The 24,364-nt window shown below is 46.7% G+C and overlaps 1 protein-coding gene across 1 annotated transcript in view; it reads left to right on the top strand.

Annotated features, from left to right (window-relative positions):
• LOC118213470 (histone-lysine N-methyltransferase NSD3-like) overlaps positions 1-13,881 on the top strand; it is a 32,124-nt gene extending 18,243 nt beyond the window's left edge. The window contains exons 14-23 of the mRNA XM_035392486.1: positions 290-439; positions 2,549-2,705; positions 3,298-3,500; positions 5,264-5,379; positions 9,170-9,439; positions 9,859-9,975; positions 10,446-10,587; positions 11,525-11,631; positions 12,613-12,817; positions 13,569-13,881. Coding sequence (XP_035248377.1) covers positions 290-439; positions 2,549-2,705; positions 3,298-3,500; positions 5,264-5,379; positions 9,170-9,439; positions 9,859-9,975; positions 10,446-10,587; positions 11,525-11,631; positions 12,613-12,817; positions 13,569-13,834 — 1,733 coding nt within the window. The 3' untranslated portion in view covers positions 13,835-13,881. The remainder of the gene's footprint in view (positions 1-289; positions 440-2,548; positions 2,706-3,297; positions 3,501-5,263; positions 5,380-9,169; positions 9,440-9,858; positions 9,976-10,445; positions 10,588-11,524; positions 11,632-12,612; positions 12,818-13,568) is intronic.
• The last annotated feature ends 10,483 nt before the right edge of the window (positions 13,882-24,364 follow it).

The raw sequence follows: 24,364 nt of genomic DNA, 5'->3' as shown, positions 1-24,364 counted from the left end.
AGTTGAACTGGGGTTGGCACTACCTTTCCTACAGGACCCTGCAGTATAAAATATATAAGCTGTGATATAGCCAGATATGAACCGTAACCTCCGATATTGCGTTTGAACTCTGTAAATCTCTTTTTTGACAGTTACGTCAGTTATGGGTAATTTCTTTTCCTTTTTCACGTTTGAGCTTTTTTTTTCCCTTTAAACTCGTTTGTCTTTTTTTTGTCGTGTTTTTGTCCTCTGACTCTGAGTAGTTTGTGTTTTCCTCATGACCTCTCCTGTCTGTCTCCTGTATGCGTAGGGCTGTTAGTGCAAGACCGTACCGACATCATATTACGCTCCTATGCCTACAAGTCCCACTACCTTCTGACCGACTCAAATGGTGCTGAGTTGATGAAATTACCCATGATTCCTTCCTCTTCGTCAGCTACCAAAAAGAATGTTGAGAAAGGTAACGGAACAGTTTTTTTCCCTTCCTTCATTTTCGAGTTCTGGTGTGTGGTTACCTGTCCGTCTGTCTGTCTGATTGTCTGTCTCTCTCTCTTTTGGTTTCCTTTTTGAGTCTTTGGTTTTAAAAACATTCATAATTTAGAAAAAAAAGAGAAAAAATTGTCAAAGCTTTAAAAGTCAAAGGTGCTGTTGAATGGAGACAAATGAATCAAAACAGGGCTAACGAGGACAGGAATTGGGCTCACTGTAAGTTATGACCTTTCAACTCTGACCTGAGGTCATTTGGCCATACAAGGAAGTGGAGAATCTGTGTGCATTTACGGTATTCACAGCCGAACCTCTGTTACTCTGTGTGTGTCCTCGAGCTGCCCCTGCCTTGTAAATTCTCAAATGGTCTGACTTAATGGTCTCATTTTAGCAAGAGCAGAGAAGAGGAGTGCCGTCTGTAAAAGTGTCGGGGGTTGAATCAAATTCTAATTTTAAGTCAAAATGACATGGAGCTTCAATGACATGGCAAATGAAGCTGTGTTACCAAAACACATTAAAAGAGGACAATTTAACAGTTATACAGCTTGGCAAACATATATGTACATGTGTGTGTTTGTGTGTATGCATGCATTCATATAATTTATACATACATGTACTCACATGTGTTATCAAAAGCAGGAGGACCACTGTTCCTCTGCAGACATACACTCCCCATTCAGCATTTTGCCTGAAAGGAAGGCTGTGTTTGCTTATCGTTTTGCTATTGTGTTTTGACGGGGATTTATTGGTTCAAGACAGAATTCACACAAGCTTAATTTGGCACGCTCTTTATTTTTCTGCACTTTGGATGGTGGAGTTATTTCAGTTTAGTCACTGACATTTGCTTTGCATTCATCAATAAACAAGGGCACTGCTCTTTTTAACAAGCTGGCTCAATTTCATATATATTACGCATCTCAGCTTCCTCCACCAGTGCCACCCAAGAAAGGAAAAATAAACAGTGATTGTGTGGTTGGAGGTGGTTTAGATGAAGCCAAGCCGAAGGGTTCAGTCTGTTGTCAGAACACCCTGTGCACGCTCCAGTCATGTTCTCTCCGTTTTATTTATTGTTCATTTATATCATTTATTTATTGTTGCTCTGGAGTCACAAGCTTTAACTCTGCAAAGTGATATTTAACAATGACATCACCACAGATTATAGAAGATACACGCTGGATACTCTGCTCTTAAGGTCTGTCTCTCTGCCATGGAGGTGACGCGTTCCATTTCGAATTATCTTCTGAAAATTCTTTAAGGGGCGTGGTCAGAGTCAGTGGGAGTGAACCCTTTGTTGTGTAACATAGCAACTGTTACCAGGCAGAACCTCCTGCAGTTAAGAATAAGGGGGACCAAAGGAAAGATGAATGATTAGCTGAGTATCTGGTGCATCTAAATGATCTGTGATGTGATGTCAGATGTCAATGTGAACGGAAGCTCTGATGGACATACTGGCCCTGTTCTACCAGCCTTACACTGGATCATGCTATGGAAAAACCTCATGTAGAGTTTTTTTGGGTTATTTTTAGCCTGTCTACACTTATCATTCTGCAAATCTGTATTTTTGGATGCATTTGACGCTTCCAATGGTGTTGAGCTCCTCAAATGTTTCTGTTTCTACTACAAGTTCTGGTCGGGCTCAAAAACCAGCACAAAGTGCAAATCCCTGACCCATGTAAAAACTGTATACATGGGTCCCCTTATTCCAAAGTCACAATCCCCCTTATACATACAGGGGATTGGTGACTTTGGAAGCTCTCCCTATGGCATGAACAGGGTGAGGTTCGGAGAACGGTGGCCCCTGCAGTACAGTGATAATGCCTTTCTCCTGACTGTCTGAATGTGTGTGTGTGCGCGTGTGTGTGTGTGTGTGTGTGTGTGTGTGTGTACATGTGTGTACATGTGTGTATATGTGTGTGTGTGTGTGTGCGTGCTCCTGTGTGTGTACATGTGTGTACATGTGTGTACATGTGTGTATATGTGTGTTTATGTGTGTGTGTGCACGTGTGCGCGTGTGTGCGCGTGTGTGTATATGTGTGCTTGTGTGTGTGTGTGTGCGTGCGTGCTCCTGTGTGTGTGTGTGAAGGGGGAAGTCTGCTGTCCTGCTCGGCCTGCCCCGCCTCGTTCCACCCCGAGTGTCTGAGCATGGAGATGCCGGAGGGGGCGTGGCTCTGTAGCGAGTGCAGGGCGGGGAGGAAGCCTCATTACAAGCAGATCGTCTGGGTCAAACTGGGCAACTACAGGTGAGAACTGCAGGAGCCTGCTCACCACACCTGGCTCTGCTTCTCCTCTTCATAAAGCAGCTGGCAGTGGTTAGCACAGGACCAGGAGGTTGCGAGTTCCAATCCATAACTGGCCCTAGTAATACGACTGCATATGTAGGTTCTAGAATGTACAGGCAGAAAAATGAGCCTTCTCTGAAGTAGTCTTGGATTAAGGATGTGTGGAAGCAAATGATTTGACTAAAAACACTATGTTTTGATGTATTTTACTGATGAGATGTTGAGAGGTTTGTGTTAAGACAGTGAAATGGAATACTCTGAAAAACCTGTAGTGGCGCTACAAAAATAAAAGGTTTTCTCTTCTCTCCTTCTTTCTCTCTTTCTTGTCCCCATCTTGTCTCTCACCCTTTCTCTCCCCTTCCCCCCCCTTTCCATCCTCTCCCTCTCTCTCTCCCCACCTCCCTCCCCTCTCTCTCTGTCTTTCTCCATCCTCTGCCTCTTTCCCCACCTCCCTCCCCTCTCTCTCTCTGTCTCTCTCCATCCTCTGCCTCTCTCCCCACCCGCTCCTCTCTGTCTCTCTCTTTCTCCCTCTCCCCCCCTCCCTCCCTCTCAGGTGGTGGCCAGCGGAAATCTGTAACCCGCGCCTGGTCCCCTACAACATCCAGAACCTGAAGCACGACTTCGGGGACTTCCCCGTTTTCTTTTTTGGGTCCCACGACTACTACTGGATCAGCCGGGGGCGGGTCTTCCCCTACGTGGAGAGTGACAGGCACATCGCCAACGGCCAGATCGGCATCAACAAGACCTTCAAAAAGGGTGAGCGGGGTGGGCGTGGTCTGTGACCTCATCTGAGTGACCTCACTCTGCTCTGGAACCTCAGCTCTGCTGATTAAAGATGTCCAAACGGATCTCAGGTCAATTCGCAGCCCAGGAGAGGGTAGGTGATAGACCGGGAAATGTCTTATACTGCCTGGGAACTTAAATATACAGTATATTAAAAAAATACAGAGCTAAAATATGGACTGGGAGTTTAACTACACTGCAGTATATTAAAGTAAAACATATTAAGATATTGACACGTTTCCCAATACGTGAACAAAGATGCAAATTATTGCCTCTTTCAGTTATTACAATACATGTAATTTAATAAGAAACACTGCCTGGGAATATATGGATTATGTCTTCTAAAAAGGCCACACATTTGCAGTATGTTACAATATATACTTTCTAGGGTGAACTGCGAGTAGGTCAGTCTCTGTCAGACTGTGGATATGAGCTGAACTCAGTGTCTCTCAGGATGTATGCTCAGAGTCAGTGTCTCTCAGGATGTGAGCTCAGAGTCAGTGTCTCTCAGGATGTGAGCTCAGAGTCAGTGTCTCTCAGGATGTGAGCTCAGAGTCAGTGTCTCTCAGGATGTGAGCTCAGAGTCAGTCAGTGTCTCTCAGGATGTGAGCTCAGAGTCAGTGTCTCTCAGGATGTGAGCTCAGAGTCAGTGTCTCTCAGGATGTGAGCTCAGAGTCAGTGTCTCTCAGGATGTGAGCTCAGAGTCAGTGTCTCTCAGGATGTGAGCTCAGAGTCAGTCAGTGTCTCTCAGGATGTGAGCTCAGAGTCAGTGTCTCTCAGGATGTGAGCTCAGAGTCAGTCAGTGTCTCTCAGGATGTAAGCTCAGAGTCAGTGTCTCTCAGGATGTGAGCTCAGAGTCAGTCAGTGTCTCTCAGGATGTGAGCTCAGAGTCAGTGTCTCTCAGGATGTGAGCTCAGAGTCAGTGTCTCTCAGGATGTGAGCTCAGAGTCAGTCAGTGTCTCTCAGGATGTGAGCTCAGAGTCAGTGTCTCTCAGGATGTAAGCTCAGAGTCAGTGTCTCTCAGGATGTAAGCTCAGAGTCAGTGTCTCTCAGGATGTAAGCTCAGAGTCAGTGTCTCTCAGGATGTGAGCTCAGAGTCAGTCAGTGTCTCTCAGGATGTAAGCTCAGAGTCAGTCAGTGTCTCTCAGGATGTGAGCTCCGAGTCAGTGTCTCTCAGGATGTGAGCTCAGAGTCAGTGTCTCTCAGGATGTGAGCTCAGAGTCAGTGTCTCTCAGGATGTGAGCTCAGAGTCAGTGTCTCTCAGGATGTGAGCTCAGAGTCAGTGTCTCAGGATGTAAGCTCAGAGTCAGTCAGTGTCTCTCAGGATGTAAGCTCAGAGTCAGTCAGTGTCTCAGGATGTAAGCTCAGAGTCAGTGTCTCTCAGGATGTGAGCTCAGAGTCAGTGTCTCTCAGGATGTGAGCTCAGAGTCAGTGTCTCTCAGGATGTAAGCTCAGAGTCAGTGTCTCTCAGGATGTGAGCTCAGAGTCAGTGTCTCTCAGGATGTAAGCGCAGAGTCAGTCAGTGTCTCTCAGGATGTGAGCTCAGAGTCAGTGTCTCTCAGGATGTGAGCTCAGAGTCAGTGTCTCTCAGGATGTGAGCTCAGAGTCAGTGTCTCTCAGGATGTGAGCTCAGAGTCAGTGTCTCTCAGGATGTAAGCTCAGAGTCAGTCAGTGTCTCTCTGATGTAAGCTCAGAGTCAGTCAGTCTCTTGTTGACTCGGTGTCTGTGATTGACAGCTCTGGAAGAGGCTGCTAAGAGGTTCCAGGAGCTCAAGGCTCAGAGGGAGAGCAAGGAGGCCCTGGAGCAGGAGCGCCACCACACCCGCAAGCCCCCCCCATACAAGTTCATCAGGGTGAGATACGCGCACGCAAGCACGCGCACACTGTGTAGCATTCACATTACACACACAGTCACAGTCCCATACGCACACACACACACACACACACAGTCAGTCACATACACGCACACACACACTCAGTAGCATTCACATTATACACACACAGTCACAGTCACAGTCCCATACACACACGCACACACACACACAGTCACAGTCCCATACACAGACGCACACACACGCTCAGTAACATTCACATTATGCGCACACACACTCTCAGTAACATTCACATTATGCACACAGTCAGTCACGGTCCCATACACACACGCACAGTCCCATAAACACACACACGCACACACACGCACACACACGCACACACACATACACAGTGACATTCACATTATGCACACACACTCAGTAACATTCACATTATGCGCACACACACAAACACTCAGTAACATTCACATTATGTACACACACACTCAGTAACATTCACGTTATGTACACACACACTCAGTGACATTCACATTATGTACACACACACTCAGTAACATTCACATTATGTACACACACACTCAGTAACATTCACATTATGTACACACACACTCAGTGACATTCACATTATGCGCACACACACTCTCAGTAACATTCACATTATGCACACAGTCAGTCACGGTCCCATACACACACGCACAGTCCCATAAACACACACACGCACACACACGCACACACACGCACACACACATACACAGTGACATTCACATTATGCACACACACTCAGTAACATTCACATTATGCGCACACACACAAACACTCAGTAACATTCACATTATGTACACACACACTCAGTAACATTCACGTTATGTACACACACACTCAGTGACATTCACATTATGTACACACACACTCAGTAACATTCACATTATGTACACACACACTCAGTAACATTCACATTATGTACACACACACTCAGTGACATTCACATTATGCACACACACACCCACCCTCCCGTGCCCTACTCTTTCCCAGTGTCCTCTCTCTCTCACACACTGCGCTGCGCCCCTCTCTCAGTCTCTCTCTCTCACCGCTCTGCCTCTCTCTCCCAGTCTAACAGGCCGGTGGGCCCGGTGCAGGTGTACGTGGCCGACCTGTCTCTCTCTCACACCGCCCCTCTCCCCCCTCTCTCTCCCTCTCTCTCTCACCGCTCTGCCTCTCTCTCTCTCTCTCTCTCTCTCACCGCTCTGCCTCTCTCTCTCTCTCTCTCACACGCCGCTCCCCTCTCTCTCCCAGTCTAACAGGCCGGTGGGCCCGGTGCAGGTGTACGTGGCTGACCTGTCTCTCTCTCACACTGCTCTGCCCCTCTCTCTCCCAGTCTAACAGGCCGGTGGGCCCGGTGCAGGTGTACGTGGCTGACCTGTCTCTCTCTCTCTCTCACACGCCGCCCCTCTCTCCCCCTCTCTGTCCCAGTCTAACAGGCCGGTGGGGCCGGTGCAGGTGTACGTGGCGGACCTGTCTCTCTCTCTCTCTCTCCCAGTCTAACAGGCCGGTGGGGCCGGTGCAGGTGTACGTGGCGGACCTGTCTCTCTCTCACACGCTGCCCCTCTCTCTCCCAGTCTAACAGGCCGGTGGGCCCGGTGCAGGTGTACGTGGCTGACCTGTCTCTCTCCCCTCTCTCTCCCAGTCTAACAGCCCGGTGGGCCCGGTGCAGGTGAACGTGGCGGACCTGTCTCTCTCTCACACGCTGCCCCTCTCTCTCCCAGTCTAACAGGCCGGTGGGGCCGGTGCAGGTGTACGTGGCGGACCTGTCTCTCTCTCTCTCTCACACGCCGCCCCTCTCTCCCCCTCTCTGTCCCAGTCTAACAGGCCGGTGGGGCCGGTGCAGGTGTACGTGGCTGACCTGTCTCTCTCCCCTCTCTCTCCCAGTCTAACAGGCCGGTGGGGCCGGTGCAGGTGTACGTGGCGGACCTGTCTCTCTCTCTCTCTCACACGCCGCCCCTCTCTCCCCCTCTCTGTCCCAGTCTAACAGGCCGGTGGGGCCGGTGCAGGTGTATGTGGCGGACCTGTCTCTCTCTCTCTCTCTCCCAGTCTAACAGGCCGGTGGGGCCGGTGCAGGTGTACGTGGCGGACCTGTCTCTCTCTCTCTCTCACACGCCGCCCCTCTCTCCCCTCTCTCTCCCAGTCTAACAGGCCGGTGGGCCCGGTGCAGGTGTACGTGGCTGACCTGTCTCTCTCTCTCTCTCCCAGTCTAACAGGCCGGTGGGCCCGGTGCAGGTGTACGTGGCGGACCTGTCTCTCTCTCTCTCTCACACGCCGCCCCTCTCTCCCCCTCTCTGTCCCAGTCTAACAGGCCGGTGGGCCCGGTGCAGGTGTACGTGGCGGACCTGTCTCTCTCTCTCACACGCCGTGCCCCTCTCTCTCTCTCTCTCACACGCCGCCCCCCTCCCCCCCCTCTCTCTCGCAGTCTAACAGGCCGGTGGGGCCGGTGCAGGTGTACGTGGCTGACCTGTCTCTCTCCCCTCTCTCTCCCAGTCTAACAGGCCGGTGGGGCCGGTGCAGGTGTACGTGGCGGACCTGTCTCTCTCTCTCTCTCACACGCCGCCCCTCTCTCCCCCTCTCTGTCCCAGTCTAACAGGCCGGTGGGGCCGGTGCAGGTGTATGTGGCGGACCTGTCTCTCTCTCTCTCTCTCCCAGTCTAACAGGCCGGTGGGGCCGGTGCAGGTGTACGTGGCGGACCTGTCTCTCTCTCTCTCTCACACGCCGCCCCTCTCTCCCCTCTCTCTCCCAGTCTAACAGGCCGGTGGGCCCGGTGCAGGTGTACGTGGCTGACCTGTCTCTCTCTCTCTCTCCCAGTCTAACAGGCCGGTGGGCCCGGTGCAGGTGTACGTGGCGGACCTGTCTCTCTCTCTCTCTCACACGCCGCCCCTCTCTCCCCCTCTCTGTCCCAGTCTAACAGGCCGGTGGGCCCGGTGCAGGTGTACGTGGCGGACCTGTCTCTCTCTCTCACACGCCGTGCCCCTCTCTCTCTCTCTCTCACACGCCGCCCCCCTCCCCCCCCTCTCTCTCGCAGTCTAACAGGCCGGTGGGGCCGGTGCAGGTGTACGTGGCTGACCTGTCTCTCTCCCCTCTCTCTCCCAGTCTAACAGGCCGGTGGGCCCGGTGCAGGTGTACGTGGCTGACCTGTCTCTCTCCCCTCTCTCTCCCAGTCTAACAGGCCGGTGGGCCCGGTGCAGGTGTACGTGGCGGACCTGTCTCTCTCTCACACGCTGCCCCTCTCTCTCCCAGTCTAACAGGCCGGTGGGCCCGGTGCAGGTGTACGTGGCTGACCTGTCTCTCTCTCTCTCTCCCAATCTAACAGGCCGGTGGGCCCGGTGCAGGTGTACGTGGTTGACCTGTCTCTCTCTCACCGCTCTGCCTCTCTCTCCCAGTCTAACAGGCCGGTGGGCCCGGTGCAGGTGTACGTGGCTGACCTGTCTCTCTCTCTCTCTCTCTCACCCCTCTCTCTCCCCTCTCTCTCCCAGTCTAACAGGCCGGTGGGGCCGGTGCAGGTGTACGTGGCAGACCTGTCTCTCTCTCTCTCTCTCCCAGTCTAACAGGCCGGTGGGCCCGGTGCAGGTGTACGTGGCTGACCTGTCTCTCTCTCTCTGTCCCAGTCTAACAGGCCGGTGGGCCCGGTGCAGGTGTACGTGGCTGACCTGTCTCTCTCTCACCCCTCTCTCCTCTCTCTCCCAGTCTAACAGGCCGGTGGGCCCGGTGCAGGTGTACGTGGCTGACCTGTCTCTCTCTCACCCCTCTCTCCTCTCTCTCCCAGTCTAACAGGCCGGTGGGCCCGGTGCAGGTGTACGTGGCGGACGTGTCCGAGGTTCCGCGCTGCAGCTGCGGGCCGGCGGACGAGAGCCCGTGCGGGCAGGACTCGGAGTGCCTGAACCGCATGCTGCAGTACGAGTGCCACCCGGAGGCTTGCCCGGCGGGCGCGCGCTGCCAGAACCAGCGCTTCTCCCGCCGCCTCGCCCCCGCCACCGAGGTCATCCGCACCGACGGGCGCGGCTGGGGCCTCAAGACCAAGCAGGACCTGAAGAAGGTCAGCCCCGCCCCCGCCCCCCCCCCCCCCCCCCGCAGTCCCCCAGTGCCACAGGAGTGACATTCTCCTCAAGCATTCCGCACTTCTGTGATGCTCTGAAAACTGCATGTCACTATTTTCATTATTATTATTTACGACAGTGAAAGAGTGATTATTTATTTTTGGCTGGACCGCAACAGCGGGGCCAGCCCTACTAAGGCGAATGTCTGTGACTGAGTGAGTGAGTGATGCAGTTACACCATTGGTCGGCCGCATCACATGTGTTAGGTCCAACCATATACTAGATTTTGACCTGGTCTTGTTTATAATTAATTTTAAATATTTTTTTTTTTAATCAAGTTGTTTCATGGGCAGTTAACCCATATTAACTGGATGGGAAATGGACCGTGGAACCAATGTGCCTGTGGCTCCTGTTGCAGGGGGACTTTGTGATGGAGTACGTGGGCGAGCTGATCGACGCGGACGAGTGCAGGCAGCGATTGAAACGCTCCCACGAGAACCGCGTGACCGACTTCTACATGCTGACCCTCACCAAGGTACCGACCCCAAAACGCACAGGATATTCCCCCATGCACTGTGCTCATGTGTTTACAGTTTGAAATATTTGTAAATATTTTTGAAATATGTGTACCTAGATATAGGTTTTTGAGAATCACATATCTGTAAAGATGTTTATCTGGACATACATCACTTTTTTTTTCACTTTATTGCCATGGGTAACCTTTGTAATATTAATGTTATTATGTTTTTTAAATAATAAAATAAGGAACTGAGAGGCCAGCGACTCTACTCGTTGATTGTCAGAATTGGCAGAATTGCCACTTTTATTTTTCCAGTCATGACTGCAATCTGTAGGTTTGAGTTAGAGCACCAAACATTACCAGCCACCTCACTGGTATGATCCCTTCAAAAAAAAAAAAAAAAAAAAAGCTTTGTTTCCATAGCGAAGCTGTGATTGGCAGTTAGAGTAGCGAGTAGCGGCTGTGCTCTCTCTCTGTGTGGGCAGGACCGGGTGATCGACGCCGGGCCCAAGGGGAACTTCTCGCGCTTCATGAACCACAGCTGCAGCCCCAACTGCGAGACGCAGAAGTGGACGGTCAGCGGCGACGTGCGCATCGGCCTGTTCGCCGTGTGCGACATCGCGGCGGGTGAGGGCACTGCGCCGCCGCCCCTCCCAACACCGACACCGTCTTCCCCCCCCCCCAACCCCCCCCCCCCCCCCCCCCCCCCCCCCCCGGTCTTTTTACAGACCGTGTTCAGTCTGAACGCGGTCGGTCGAACCACGGCACAAACATCGGTGTTGTGTGATGAACAGTATCACTTCAATCATGGTACAATTTAACAGTATCTTTTCAGGTGGGGTGCAATTAACAGCGTCAGTCCAGTTGGTGCGATTCAAAGTGTTGATTCAGTTTCATTGAATCACATTATGAATTTTGGTGGTGTGATTCCACGGTATCAATTCAGACGGAGTGGGTTCAGACAACATTACTTCAGTTGGTGTGATTCACAATATTGATTCACGTTTATAGCATCAATTCAGGCGAATCGAATCACATTACGAATCCAACTCGGACTCCAGGAGTAGTTTGTAGAGTCAGTTCAAGTGGCATAATAATATGAATTAAAGTGGTGTTATTTAGGTAGAAAAATGGAGTTGGTTTAGGTTCTGTAATTACCAGTCAGTTTGGATGGTGTTATTCACTGTATGAATTTTTTTTTCTTTTTTTAACCTTTATTTAACAAGGTTAGTCTCATTGAGATTAGAAATCTCTTTTTCAAGAGAGACCTGGCCAAGAAAGCAGCAGTCGATTACGGACACAATAAAATTTCAACATTCATACATACTGTAAAAGCAGACAAACAGCAATGTTTGAAGTTTCGCGATCTGGTTACACGTGAATTTGCAGCGTCGCCCTCGTCTGTGCTTTTTCAGGAGAAAAGATGAGAGAGTACTGCAGCCGAACATCAGTGCGACAGGTCATTTATTGTCACGGTTGTCAAATGCCCTGAGTAAACTGAGCACGCTCTGTACTGTGTGTGTGATTGATTCAGTGCGCTCGCATTGCCTCGTGTCTCCCGCAGAGTCCGAACTGACCTTCAACTACAACCTGGACTGCCTGGGGAACGGGCGCACCACCTGCCGGTGCGGGGCGGAGAACTGCAGCGGCTTCCTGGGGGTGCAGCCCAAGGTGCGGCCTCATTTCCACCCGCTGGGCTGGAGGCTCTAGGGCCTGCTGGGCTGGGCTGGGCTGGGCTCTTCTCATTCAAAAACCCTGAGCAGCCCCTTCTCCCTTTTACCTTTTAAGAGTTTCGATGAGCCACACGATAAGGGGATGTGGATTTATAGTACTTTTTTCCGAGTTTATATGCGGAGAGATTTCATTTTGTCACTGTGTGTGTTGTTGGAGCCAGCGGTTGGTAGTTTTTCTTAGGGCATTAGATTATTTTTTTTTATAGTCCCATCCTTTTTAGAACTTTAATATGTTTTCTTCTTCCACACAATCTCATGTCCTGTTCTTAATCATTGTTCCTTGTACCCACTGACTCTTTTTCATCCTCTGCCTCAATTCTCTGTTTCTTTTTCCTCTCCCCTGCTGTATCTCTCCCTGCTTTTCTCTGTTCTCTCTTCCCTGCTGTCTCTCTCCCTGCTTTTCTCTCTTCCCTCTTCCCTGCTGTCTCTCCTACTGCTTTCTCTCTCTCCCTCTTCCCTGCTGTCTCTCTCCCTGCTGTCTCTCTCCCCTGTTCCCTGCCGTCTCTCTCACTGCTGTCTCTCCCCCTCTTCCCTTCTCTCTCCCTCTCTGGTCTGTCCCTCCCCTCTTCCCTGCTCTCTCTCCCTGCTCTCTCTCTGCCCTCTTCCCTGCTGTCTCTCCTACTGCTTTCTCTCTCTCCCCTCTTCCCTGCTGTCTCCCCTACTGCTTTCTCTCTCTCCCCTCTTCCCTGCTCTCTCTCTCCCCTCTTCCCTGCTGTCTCCCCTACTGCTTTCTCTCTCTCCCCTCTTCCCTGCTCTCTCTCTCCCCTCTTCCATGCTGTCTCTCTCCCTGTTCTCTCTCTCCCCTCTTCCCTGCTCTCTCCCTCTCTGGTCTGTCTTTCTCCCTGCTGTCTCTCTCCCTGCTCTCTCTCTCCCCTCTTCCCTGCTCTCTCCCTCCCCGCTCTGTCCCTCCCCCTCTCAGAGCGCGGTGGTGATAGAGAAGGAGGAGAAGGCTCGTAACGCCCGGCTGAAGCCGAAGAAGCGCAAGGTGAAGCTGGAGAGCCGGCAGACCCACGACTACTTCTGCTTCTGCTGCAGCCAGGGCGGGGAGCTGGTCATGTGCGACAAGAAGGACTGCCCCAAGGCCTACCACCTGCTGTGTCTGAACCTGACCAAACCCCCCTACGGTACGTCCCGTCTGAAACACAAACCTGACCAAACCACCCTACGGGACGTCCCATCTCAACCTGACCAAACCCCCCTACGGTACGTCCTGTATTAAACACAGCCTGACCAAACCACCCTACGGGACGTCCCATCTCAACCTGACCAAACCCCCCTACGGTACGTCCCATCTCAACCTGACCAAACCCCCCTACGGTACGTCCCATATTATACACAGCCTGACCAAACCCCCCTACGGGACGTCCCATCTCAACCTGACCAAACCCCCCTACGGTACGTCCTGTATGAAACACAGCCTGACCAAACCCCCCTACGGTACGTCCTGTCTGAAACACAGCCTGACCAAACCACCCTAGGGTGTATCCCATCTCAAACGCAGCCTGATCAACTGACTACACAGTTCACCCTATTTCAACCGCAGCCTGGCCAAACTACTGTGAATTTCTAAAATGGAGTAATTGGTCATGCCATTATTCTCCCTTTCAGAGTGCGGTGGCTGTAACTGGAACATTTCTTGTGCTGCCGTTGCTGTAACAACTAGTTGTGTTTCACTATAATTTTCAGAAGTTGTGTAACTAAGTTGTGTAATGTTAGTACACGGATTTTCAGCAATAGTGTAACTTTAACTGCTATTGTTATGCCAAGCAGCCTTGTCACATAATCTCACTCATTTTTAAAACGGTGTGTCTCTGTGTGTGTGTGTGTGTGTGTGTGTGTGTCTCTGTGTGTTTGTGTGTGTGTGTGTGGGTCCAGGGCGCTGGGAGTGCCCGTGGCACCAGTGCAGCGTGTGCCAGCGCCCGGCCTCCGCGTTCTGCGAGTTCTGCCCCACGTCCTTCTGCCGCGACCACGACCTGGGCGCGCTGGTGCCCTCCGCCCTGGAGGGGCGCCTCTGCTGCCCCGGCCACGACCCCCTGAGCCCGCTGGACCCCGGGGCCGAGCTGGCCAAGGTCCGGGTCAAGGAGGAGCCCCTGGAGCCGGAGGAGCCGGAGGAGGAGGAGGAGGAGGGGGCGGCCGAGTGAAAGGGCGCCCCCTGCTGGTGATGGGGAGGAAGGCGCGGGTGGGCCGAGTGTTGGAGGGGGGGGAAAGGGAGAGGAGGGAAGAGGGCTCGGGGGGGGGGGGGTGGAGGGGGAGGGTTATGGGCTTTAAATACTAGGTATCTGCCAAATTCTGAATCCAAACTCGTGGTGCGTGTGGTGTGGGGAGAGTCAAGGAGCTGGGACTGCACTTTGACCATTGTGAGGACCTCAAGGTGCGAGATGTGTGCTGGGGAGCGAGTGTGAGGCGGGAGAGACTGGCCTTGCTCTTCATTCCAAAAACAACCATCATTTCAAATTTAGGAATTCAAATCTAACAGTGTTGGTGGTTGGGAACCGTTTCTGTTTCTGTGCTTGTTTCCTGAGGGTGAGGGAGAAACAGACATTTTTAACCCTTGCTGCTTTGTTTTTATTTTTTATTTTTTATTTTTTGGTTACTGACCTGTTGTTACCATGGTTACCTGTGACCTAAGTGGGTGGGGCTTCCATCACAGGGAGCTGAATGCTTTGCTGGCCTGGTAAAGGAAGCCCTCTTGCTGCCTCTCTCTCTCAGACGAAACGCTATTGATTCACTCCAAAAAAAAAAAAAACACAAACTTTGTGTTATGTACCTCTTGTAAAAAAAAAAAAAAATTTAAAAAAACGAATAATTACATATATATGATATCGGTTATAAAAATAAAGATTGGGAAAACACGTAGTGCAATTATCGCGGGATTCCAGTACGTTAAAGAAAGGTGGCGCTGTTGCCATCTGGAGCACGTTGTTTTATGGCTATCCTTGATGGGCTGTCACAAAGTGGTAAAAGCCTTCCTTTGGGTAGATTTTTTAATATATTTATTGATATATTTATATATGTACATGTTTACAACTTCATCCTCTTACATCGTCTTGCTAAGAGTTGTGTCCTTAAAAAAAAAAAAAAAAAATTGTTTGATGTTTTTAAGATTTCAGTCACACGCTTCCCATGCCTTGCTGTTGGAGTTGATGACGATGATGATGATGATGATGGTGATGTAACTTGTGTATTTAAGTCACCATGACACGTGCATTACTGAGATAGAAATTAATGTCCGAGTCTTGCAATCCTGCGCTTGGTTCACTAAGGCAAACTAAACATTTTCAGAAATACTGTACAAGACATTATTTCCAATTAAAAGTTTGTAATGCAAATGAGGTGTGCTAACCTGAAATGACTTCAAATGTCATAATCATCAATCAGGCAGATATCAAACCAGATGAACTGAAAATAAGCCTGATCCAAATTTAATAATTTATTAAGAATTTTTTTACAATTTTTTTTTTTTTTTTAAAGCATTTGTGCCAACTTTTTCCCCCGTGCATTTTTTCATATTTATTAATATTTGTTAAAACATTACGGTGCTCGTGCGTGTGGTTGCTGGGGGTGGAATGGACATTCCTCTTTAGTTTCTTCACTACAAGTGTGCACTTCTGCTTCTGTTACTCTTCTGGCATAAAGAAAAAAAAAAGTTTGGAACGGTATTTGTAAATGCTCAAAGAATGTACTTGATTATTTAAAGAAAACCTGAAAGGAAAACAGGGGAAAAAAAACAACTCCTTTGTGTGAGGAATTTAAGGCTCAAAAGGATCACATTTTATGCTTTCAAGTGGTTTATTAGGAATAAAATTTGTTTATAGGTGGTAGTTTTCATCTAGGAATTATTTATGAAAGTATGTTTACGAGAAGGTGATAGCATTCTACAGGGTTTGAAATGGGCTTTTGCACTGCAAGGGTTCTGAACTTAGTGAAAAAGTGAGTTAAGGCAGTTCAGCATCAGGGGAGCTGAGAGGCATCCTAGCTGCACACATTTCTTTGTAGGCCTAACCTGCTACCTTAAGTATTGTGGAGAACGTGACCCATGCCTGTTACCCTGATCCAGCTTTTGCCCACCCCCCCCCCCCCCCCCAGAAAGCTAAAGCACTGCCCGTCTACTTGTACTGCATCCACGGTCATCAATACTGTTAGGACAGAGGGGTAACGGAGGAGGTGAGCTGTGTTTAGCCATGAGATTAATCCGTTTCTCTTATTTTTATACATCATACGCATTTCACTCATAGTGTCATGTATCTTCAGTGTTGGTTATATTATGTGACTGCGGCATGCGCGTCCTTTATTTTTATGCATTTATATTGAGTATGTTGTTACAGTACATTTTCTAATTCCTTCATGCAATGCCTTTAATCTCAGTTGTATGTCACATGCAGTTACAGAATGGCACTTTTTTTCCCCGAGTGTCACTTTTTAAACTTTTTGATTTAAAATGAACTTTTCATGCATCGACCTCTACTTTTGTGTCATTTACAAGCGTCGTGATAATTTGCACCCCTTTTGTACCTGTTTTTTTATGTAACGTGTACAAACTCTTACTAACGTTAATAGGAAAAAAAGCCTTTATTCTAAAGCATTTGATGGAGTGGAGGTAGTGTACGGGGAGCTTTGTGACTACAGCATAGTGTAGCATAGCTGTACCTGACTTCATGCTTGTTCTGAGGCCACCCAACGAACCGGTGGCCAATAACTAAGCCTCACGTTGTGAAATACTATAATGGCTACGACAATGTAAAGGCAAGTAGCTGTTGTGAGGTAGCTTCTTGAGCTTTTCCTACTCCTGTGGTTATAAGTGTGTACTTAGCGTGATCTTATCTGAAATGGGTGCACATACAGTCATTTTTGTCGGCCATCTTGAGGCCCGTTTCTGGTCACGCATCTTGTGTGTGTTCCATGCACTTATGCATCCAGGCTCAAGAGCTTCATGGGACCCCTAATGGGAGGGGTCTTCACACGCTGGCAATCACTGAACCAGTCAAATGACTTAACCCATTATGGTGACCCCCAGAGCCATAGATTAAGTGTGTATAGTTATATATATATAATAGTCATATTTAATATATGGCTCTGACAAGGCCTTTCTACGTGCAGCATGGGTCATGTAGTAACATGAATCAGTGAACTGTCCAAGGCTCTTTTTTTTTTACCTTCATACCTTTCCATTGTAACATGAGAAGTCTGTAAAGGTTGCATCTGTAAAGGTTAGGCTAACAGCTAGACCACCAGTACACCAGTCGGTACATTAATGACACTTTATTCACAAGTAACATTTGACACTTTCCTCATAGGATACTTGAAATTGTCTTTGTTATGTTGGTGTTATTTTTTTGCAGCCTTTCATTTCGTATTTGTACTTGTATTACGTTTATGTACTGCAATGCGATAGTTATTATCATGTAATAACATAAGGCTCGATGAGTGTGCTTTGTTTTTCATTTAAATTATTATTATTATTTTTATTATTATTTTTATGAATGCAGTTGGTGAACCAGGGAGAGGAATGCAGCTAAACATGTCCAGTCATAGAGCTGAGTTTTTCCTCAGTGTTTTTGGGGAGCCTCTGTGATTAAACACTGTGGGTAGCATGACCGCCCCCCCCCCCCCCCCCCCCCCCACCCAGAATACTGAGAACACTATAAGGACAGATCAGCTGACTAACAGGGATTTCTGACAGGAATCCTAGCTCATGTCTATGGCATCTGCTTTCCGATCACCGAAATGGGCTTCCCTTGCTCATGAGACTAGACGCGTTTCAGGACTTTACGCTCTCAGAATGGATGCGTTAGAAGCAACACAAAACGAGTCATTTTCTTTAACACATCTCCATATCTGTTTAAGGAAAGCACATTTTGTCTTACTTCCAACACAGTCTGCATTAAAAAGTTTTCATTTGTAACACAAACGTTGCCACTTCGACACAAGCTGTGTTGAGAGTGTATTGGGCACCGGGATGATTTTTGTTAGTCCCTCCCCCTCCCCCCCCCCTTCTGTCCTGGGGCACATAATTCAGTTCTGGAAGAAGAGAACAAGACTTTGTTTTCTACAGATGCCAGTTAGCAGTCATCCGGTTTGATTCTGTGATAGAAACCGACAGTAGTCAACACATTTATCCCAACGTCATAGCTGCCAATCTGGACTTAAATGCGTGCTCTTCACTTTAAAGTCATGCTTATAAAGGTACGTTGCTTTATTTGCTGTGCTTGTTTTTAAAAATCATTGTTACTGTTATCATTGATTATGCTAGTATTGAATTGAATTAGTATTGTCAGCCAATCCAAAATGTAATGGCCTTTGTTTCCACCTCAGGATCAACATATTTCACTCACAGCAAAAACTATGAATACTTCTACATGGGTCATTTACCTAATCTTAATAAAACAGAAGTGCTCCACTAATACATACAATTGTATATAAATACTCAGTGTATTACATGGTGCAATGTATCTTAATGGTTATGACAGGTTGGTATTCTCTAAACCTCAAATGTGTATTCTTTAAATGAATATCTAAGTGTTTATACACATCATGTTTTCATCCTACGTTGGAGATGGTACTCTTGTCCTTTGTTTTTATTTTAATGGAATTGCTAATATTTAACACCTGAATATAACATTTTAAAAAAAGGAAAATGACTTTTGTTTTCTTTTTTTAAATATGCATACTTTTAAAGTGATATGTTCTGAATCTTCCTGACAGACTTGTCCACTACCCTTTTTCAGGTTTGTTGGTTTTGTGTAATGCTGATTGTAATTGCTGACTTTTCATAATGAACATGGAGTAGAAATACACACTCAGATTAAGATTTCATTTTTAAAATTTACCGGACATTTTATCAGGAATGATTTTAAAAAAATGTATGGAATGAAAATCCTTTTCAAGACACAAATGTAGTGAAACCACCCTAAGATGTCTGCAGGGGGCGCTGTTTCTGTGCTGTTGATGTTTTGCTTTATAAAACATTGTTTTGTCGTTCAGCCACTGTTGTTGCATAGTGTAAAAGAATGCTTGTCCAAATTTGTACATACTAGATTGCACAGAACTCAATTGTCATTTAGCTGCAGTGTCTTTAGAATGCCTGTACTATTTAGCTTATGATCTGTGTGTGACTGTAGGAACGTATTTTTGTACATTATATTTGTTTTTTTTATTATTATTTAAAAGGAAAATTGAGTTTGAAATGTTTCGCTTCTGTCAGAAGGGTTTTTAAGTAACATTCCACAAATTGGATCCGTTTCAGACTTGCTTGAGGTTTGACTTCAATAAAACTGTTCTGAATGTTTCAGTCTGTGTGTCATTTCATTATCTTTGTGTTATTATATATTAACTTGATTTCTTACTCTCTACAGCAGAGTGGTCTTCATTTTTATCTCATTGGTCATCTTCTGCCACGGTATGTATTTTTATATTTAAATAATGCAGGTGACAGTGGGGTATTATAATGGGTAGTGTAAGTCCTGGGTGCGGTACTGCTGTTGTAACCATGAGATACCTGAATTTGCATCAGTAAATATCCAGCTGTATAAATAGTTTTTTTCTTTTTAAAAAGTATGTTAAAAATGTTAATTACTTTTCTATAAGTGTGTCCAATAAATGTCAATAAATGTCACAAAATATGTGATTTAAATATATTTCATTTACCACACCTGATACCCTGGGCAGCTCCTGAGAAGGATGCTGGAGTTGAACTGAGCTTTGGGGGCAAACAAAGCTTTATTTTAAATTTTGGCTGCAAACAGTCTGTCGATGTGAAAGATTTCCTTATTTCTTGGCATGTCATGTATGCAAAACTTTCTTGCGCCTGCTAAATTGAAGAGAGCCTTGGCTTTATGGTTTTCAGAATGGAATGCCTATCCTCACTTCAGGGATCTAAAGGCGGACATCACCAAAAGCGTCACGTGCAGCAGGTGACGCTCGAATCTTCTGAAGACTTGGCGCAACTCGTAAAAGGTGGACCATTGCGCTCTCCCGCTTTGTCAAGGTAAAAAAAAAAAACGATTAGTTGGTGCGTTGCACTCAGTTCTCTAATGACAAATGATGATGAGGTTCGCGCTCCAGGAACAAGATATTTAAAAAGAGTCACTTAGCAGTGCCAGTGTGCTTTTAATGTGCAACAGGGGAAACACTGTACAGACGTTTTAGCCACGAAAGCTTTTTGCACCTGCTTTTGTCCAAACCCTGGCTCTCGCAGAATCTGTCCTTTTATAATTGGTCAGAGCCTTTAAAGGATTTGTAGATGACGCTGAGACTAAAAGGGTTACCTTCCAAATTCTCACACGTTTCCTTCCTCCAAAATTTCCTTTTATTTTGTTCTACGGTTCACCTCCTTGTAAATGGTAAAATGGACTGCACTTATATAGCACTTTTATCCAAAGCGCTTTACAATTGATGCCTCGCATTCACCAGAGCAATTAGGGGTTAGGCGTCTTGCTCAGGGACACTTCGACATGCCCAGGGCAGGGAATCGAACCGGCAACCCCCCGACTGCCAGACAACCGTTCCTACCTTCTGAGCTATGTCGCCCCCCTTGCACCTTTTCCAGAATGGCCACTGTTCTATCATCTATAATTCATTTAAATTGTCAGATATTTAGAGAGATTTGATAGCTTAACCTGTGCTACTGTTAGGCTCATGCTACTGTCAGACACTGAATAATCACACTAGTGTGGGGCACGCTTTGGACGAACCAAAAAGAAAAAAAAAAACCACACCGAAGCCTCAAATTCCCAGAAAGGTGAAAAGAAAAAGCAAAAAGCGTGACAGCCGGATCTCCCCCTGTCGACACACCGCCGAACTTTGACCCTGTCATGTCATCATCTTATCCCCTCACAGAAAAGGCAGTTTTCTTGAGTGAGCCATTAACCCTTTCAGGTACAGGGCTGTGTTTGCAAACCCTCATAAAATTGCATGGATTGCAAAACTGAGCTCACAGATTTCCACGTTGGAATATTTTTTTTTCCCACCAAGGGTGCCTAGGGGGGTATCCTACATACCAACAATTTAACAATCTCTAAATCAAAAATTATTAATTAGTATTTATCTAACAGTTGCTTTCGGGGTCCCAGGCAGCAAGGTGTCAGAGACGACTCCTCCCTGGTATGGATGGCAGGCGTTGAGGATAAAGCAAAGGTCAAGCTGACCACTTTGGACTCTTAGAAATGTATAAGAGTGGAGAAAAACCTGAGAATTGAGTTCAGTACATGCTTCTAGTTTATAATAAATAAAACTCTCCTCCCTTCAGCGCATTATCATTGTGTGGCTGATGTAGGGTGATAAATATTAATGTGTACACATGCAACTGAGCCTGAGGGTTGTAAACCCTGATACGACACAGCAAACATAGGAAGACCAAGGTTCCAGCTTTCTCTTCTGGCTGAAGAGGCTAACATTATCTTCCATAGCAGATTTTCACATGCTCATGGATGCCTTGTGTAGGGGATGTACTTCCCCTACACTTAAAACCAATAGCGTACTGCCCTGTGTGTCTGCAGGGATAAAAACATCCTAAGAAGATTACCTTGATGGGGCTGAGCCCGCACACTGTGCATTGGAAGGGAACTTATCCCAAAATGACGACCAATGTGCTGAGTTGTGCCAAAAAATATCTTTGTTTATTCAAATCAAAAAAGTGCAAAAACATATGTGTGCTCAAAGTGCCAAAAAGAAAGACAGCAAACGTTTCAGTCAGGAAACCATCATTTGAGCACTTCGATGTTTTTGCACTAATGATTTGAATAAACAAAGATATTTTTTGGCACAACTCAGCACATTGGTCGTCATTTTGGGATAAGATCCCTTCCAATACACAGTGTGCAGGCTCAGCCTCATCAATGTAATCTTCTTAAGATGTTTTTATCTTTTTACAGGTGACTTTTTATCCAGTAACGGCACAGGTCTACTCTCTATGTAACATAAAAACATCTTAAAACATAAATAATATTGTTAGGAGCTATGGAGTCATGCGCGCAACCTACTTCTCCACTCTTTCCCAAATACTGAGACCTCTCATCCTTGTCATTCAGGGCTTGATTATAACATGTCAATGTTTACTCAGTCCTGTTGACAGAAGAGATCATGCTCACATTTGTACTTATTCATTTTTCAGGCACTTACACCCAAGTGACTTTCAAGGCAATTATGCCAAAGTGGACGAAGTGCAAACAGAGTTGGTAAAATAGGCTTACAAGGCACCACAGGCCTACGAGTCAACTGAGAAGAGATGGTAGTTAATATCATAATCTATCTGTATTGAGCTAAGATCTGTTTTAAAAGATAACACTTGGTCACAGGTATGCAGTAGGCTACGTGAACCACATGTTTGTGAGACAAGATAATCTATATGCGTTGATCATTTTAGAAGAAAGTCAATTTTACCTCAGCCTTGTTTCTTTTCTTTTTCTTTTTTTTTTTGGCTTATGACTTCGTTGCCAATGTAGCTCTCTGCCGTCAATGTCAAAGTATGGGCAGTAGAATCACCGGGCGGCTATTGGGATACGTTTTTTGAAGATTAGGCTATAACGTAAAACCTCTCTCTCCATTTTTTTTTTGCTGCTCCTGTATTTCACATGAGTGGCATTCATGCATGTTGTAGGCCTTATACATGTTATGTGGTGGTTACTGTGTTGGACTCTGGACTGAGATGAACGTTTAGCCTACAGACCAGATTGGCCATTGTATGAATGTTATCTCACCGGTTTCGGGAAACAAATACGGTTGCGAAGGAGGGAGAAAAAATTATTTACACTCTCAGAAATAAGGTAGTTAGAGGTACATTTTTTTCTTTAAGGAACAAATTTCCCAAAGTAAAGTATACATTGCGTATCGTTGGCTAGGCGTTCCATTAAAAATATATATATTTTATGAAGTTAGACAATATAAGACGAGCAATATCGCACTCAAACGCAAGTACACAAAATTTGACAAAAATACCTGGAGTGACATACACTATTTAGAGTGACATAACTAAAATAGTACTAGGTTGTGTAAGTCTACACCTTTGCTGACTGCAGAAGATAGCCTTAGCCCTGCCTGTTCTTAAGTATTAAGCCTTTTGGCTACCAACTACCCCACGTTGATTTAACTAATTGGAAATGACAATGGGGGCTAATTTAAAAATAAAACATCACCCTGATGTTTGACGCGTCCAGAAATCTGTATTCCACGCTCTTTGCAATTTCCCTCAAACGCTGATCCAAGTAGGCTAGCCTCAGCTAAAACGACTCTTATCCTGAAAGACGGGAGAAACCCGATCTGTGTAATGTTTGAGTCACCGTATCTATAGGTTATTTAAAAAACGACCCCAATGCTCATTACTGATTAGCTCGTTTCTGTACGTTAACTAGCACAGGAATTGTGAGCCTGTGAAGAACAAGAATTGCCTGCGGTATAGTACCGGAGAAACCTCACTGTTAGTTCAGTATAGGTCATTGTATGTTCAAGAAAGCTTATACAAGCAATGATTTTTTTTCAATGTCCATTTTATTAAAATCGTTAAAGGTCAATCATAAAGATTTCCTTTCGTGTAAAATACCCACGTGGCTTGGGCTATTATCAATTCTACGAAAACAAGAAGACGGAAAACGACACATTTTATCCGTCATCGGGTAAAATTCTTTAAAATGTAATGTTAGCCAATGATCGCGTAGGACTGAAATTGAGCCAGATTTGGCTGATGTCTTACATCCCAATTTGGTCTTGTGAAACGTGTCTGCAGTAAGATCTTGGGACAGCTAGGCGCTTAGCGCAAAATACGTGATTTCGAGGTAAACTCTTGGGTACATGTTCGCGGAATATACTGTCTATCAGTATTGTTTTTCCCCCATCGTACCACTGTCTGTAGAATGTAGGGCTTGATACAATTATAGTATAATTATACAGTTTCCGCTGAGGGTTGTTGGTACAATGCGGTGAGTGACAAGTAGATTGGGTTTGGCTAATGATGAGCCTTGCAGCTAACTAGAATATGACGATTCATAACACTTTCCTGCAATATTATATCACACGAGGTTTTGGAAGAGAAAGGAACCAAGCGAACTTACACCGCAGTGATGCAACAATTTTGCCAAACTCGCATTACTTACAGTGCAGTCCTTCCAATGGAATCAAGCGCCTGTATTAAATTCTAGCAGTGAGGAACAGACATGCGAACAAAAGAACAGTATTGTACTTTATAGGTCTGTGGTCATCCACAATCTTCTCCTAAATCCACCAGGCCAGATAAGGCTTATGCACTCCACCATCAAGCCTCTACCAGCACAGTAAAGTTGAAATGAGCAGATTAAATATATCCTATAGTCTCTCTGTTGTCACTGAACTGTCGCGGTATATGGTCTCTCCCACTAAAATGCAACAGGTTGAAATTCTGATGGCTGGAATCGCACACCTTTAACAACAGATGGTGGGGGCAACAGAAGGAGGGTGGGTGTGTTTGACTAATGCCCTGATTCAATCTGCATCTTCCAGGTCCTCCCTTCTTCTCTGCCCCTCCCCTCTTTTTCGGGGGTTACCAGCCTTCTAGTCCTGGGAGTCACAGGGTGTGCTGATTTTCGGTATTACTCAGAAATTAATGAACCAATTAAAGCAAATGAATTCACAGTTGACTCACGTCGCCTGGCTTATTGGGACTGATTTGCCTGCTGGTTTTAAGAACAAAAAACCAGGAGGCCCCA

Source organism: Anguilla anguilla, chromosome 14 (genome assembly GCF_013347855.1).
Source record: "Anguilla anguilla isolate fAngAng1 chromosome 14, fAngAng1.pri, whole genome shotgun sequence".
In the NCBI taxonomy this organism is placed as follows: domain Eukaryota; kingdom Metazoa; phylum Chordata; class Actinopteri; order Anguilliformes; family Anguillidae; genus Anguilla; species Anguilla anguilla.
Note: the sequence above shows the minus strand (reverse complement) of the source record. Positions and strands in the feature narration are given on the sequence as shown.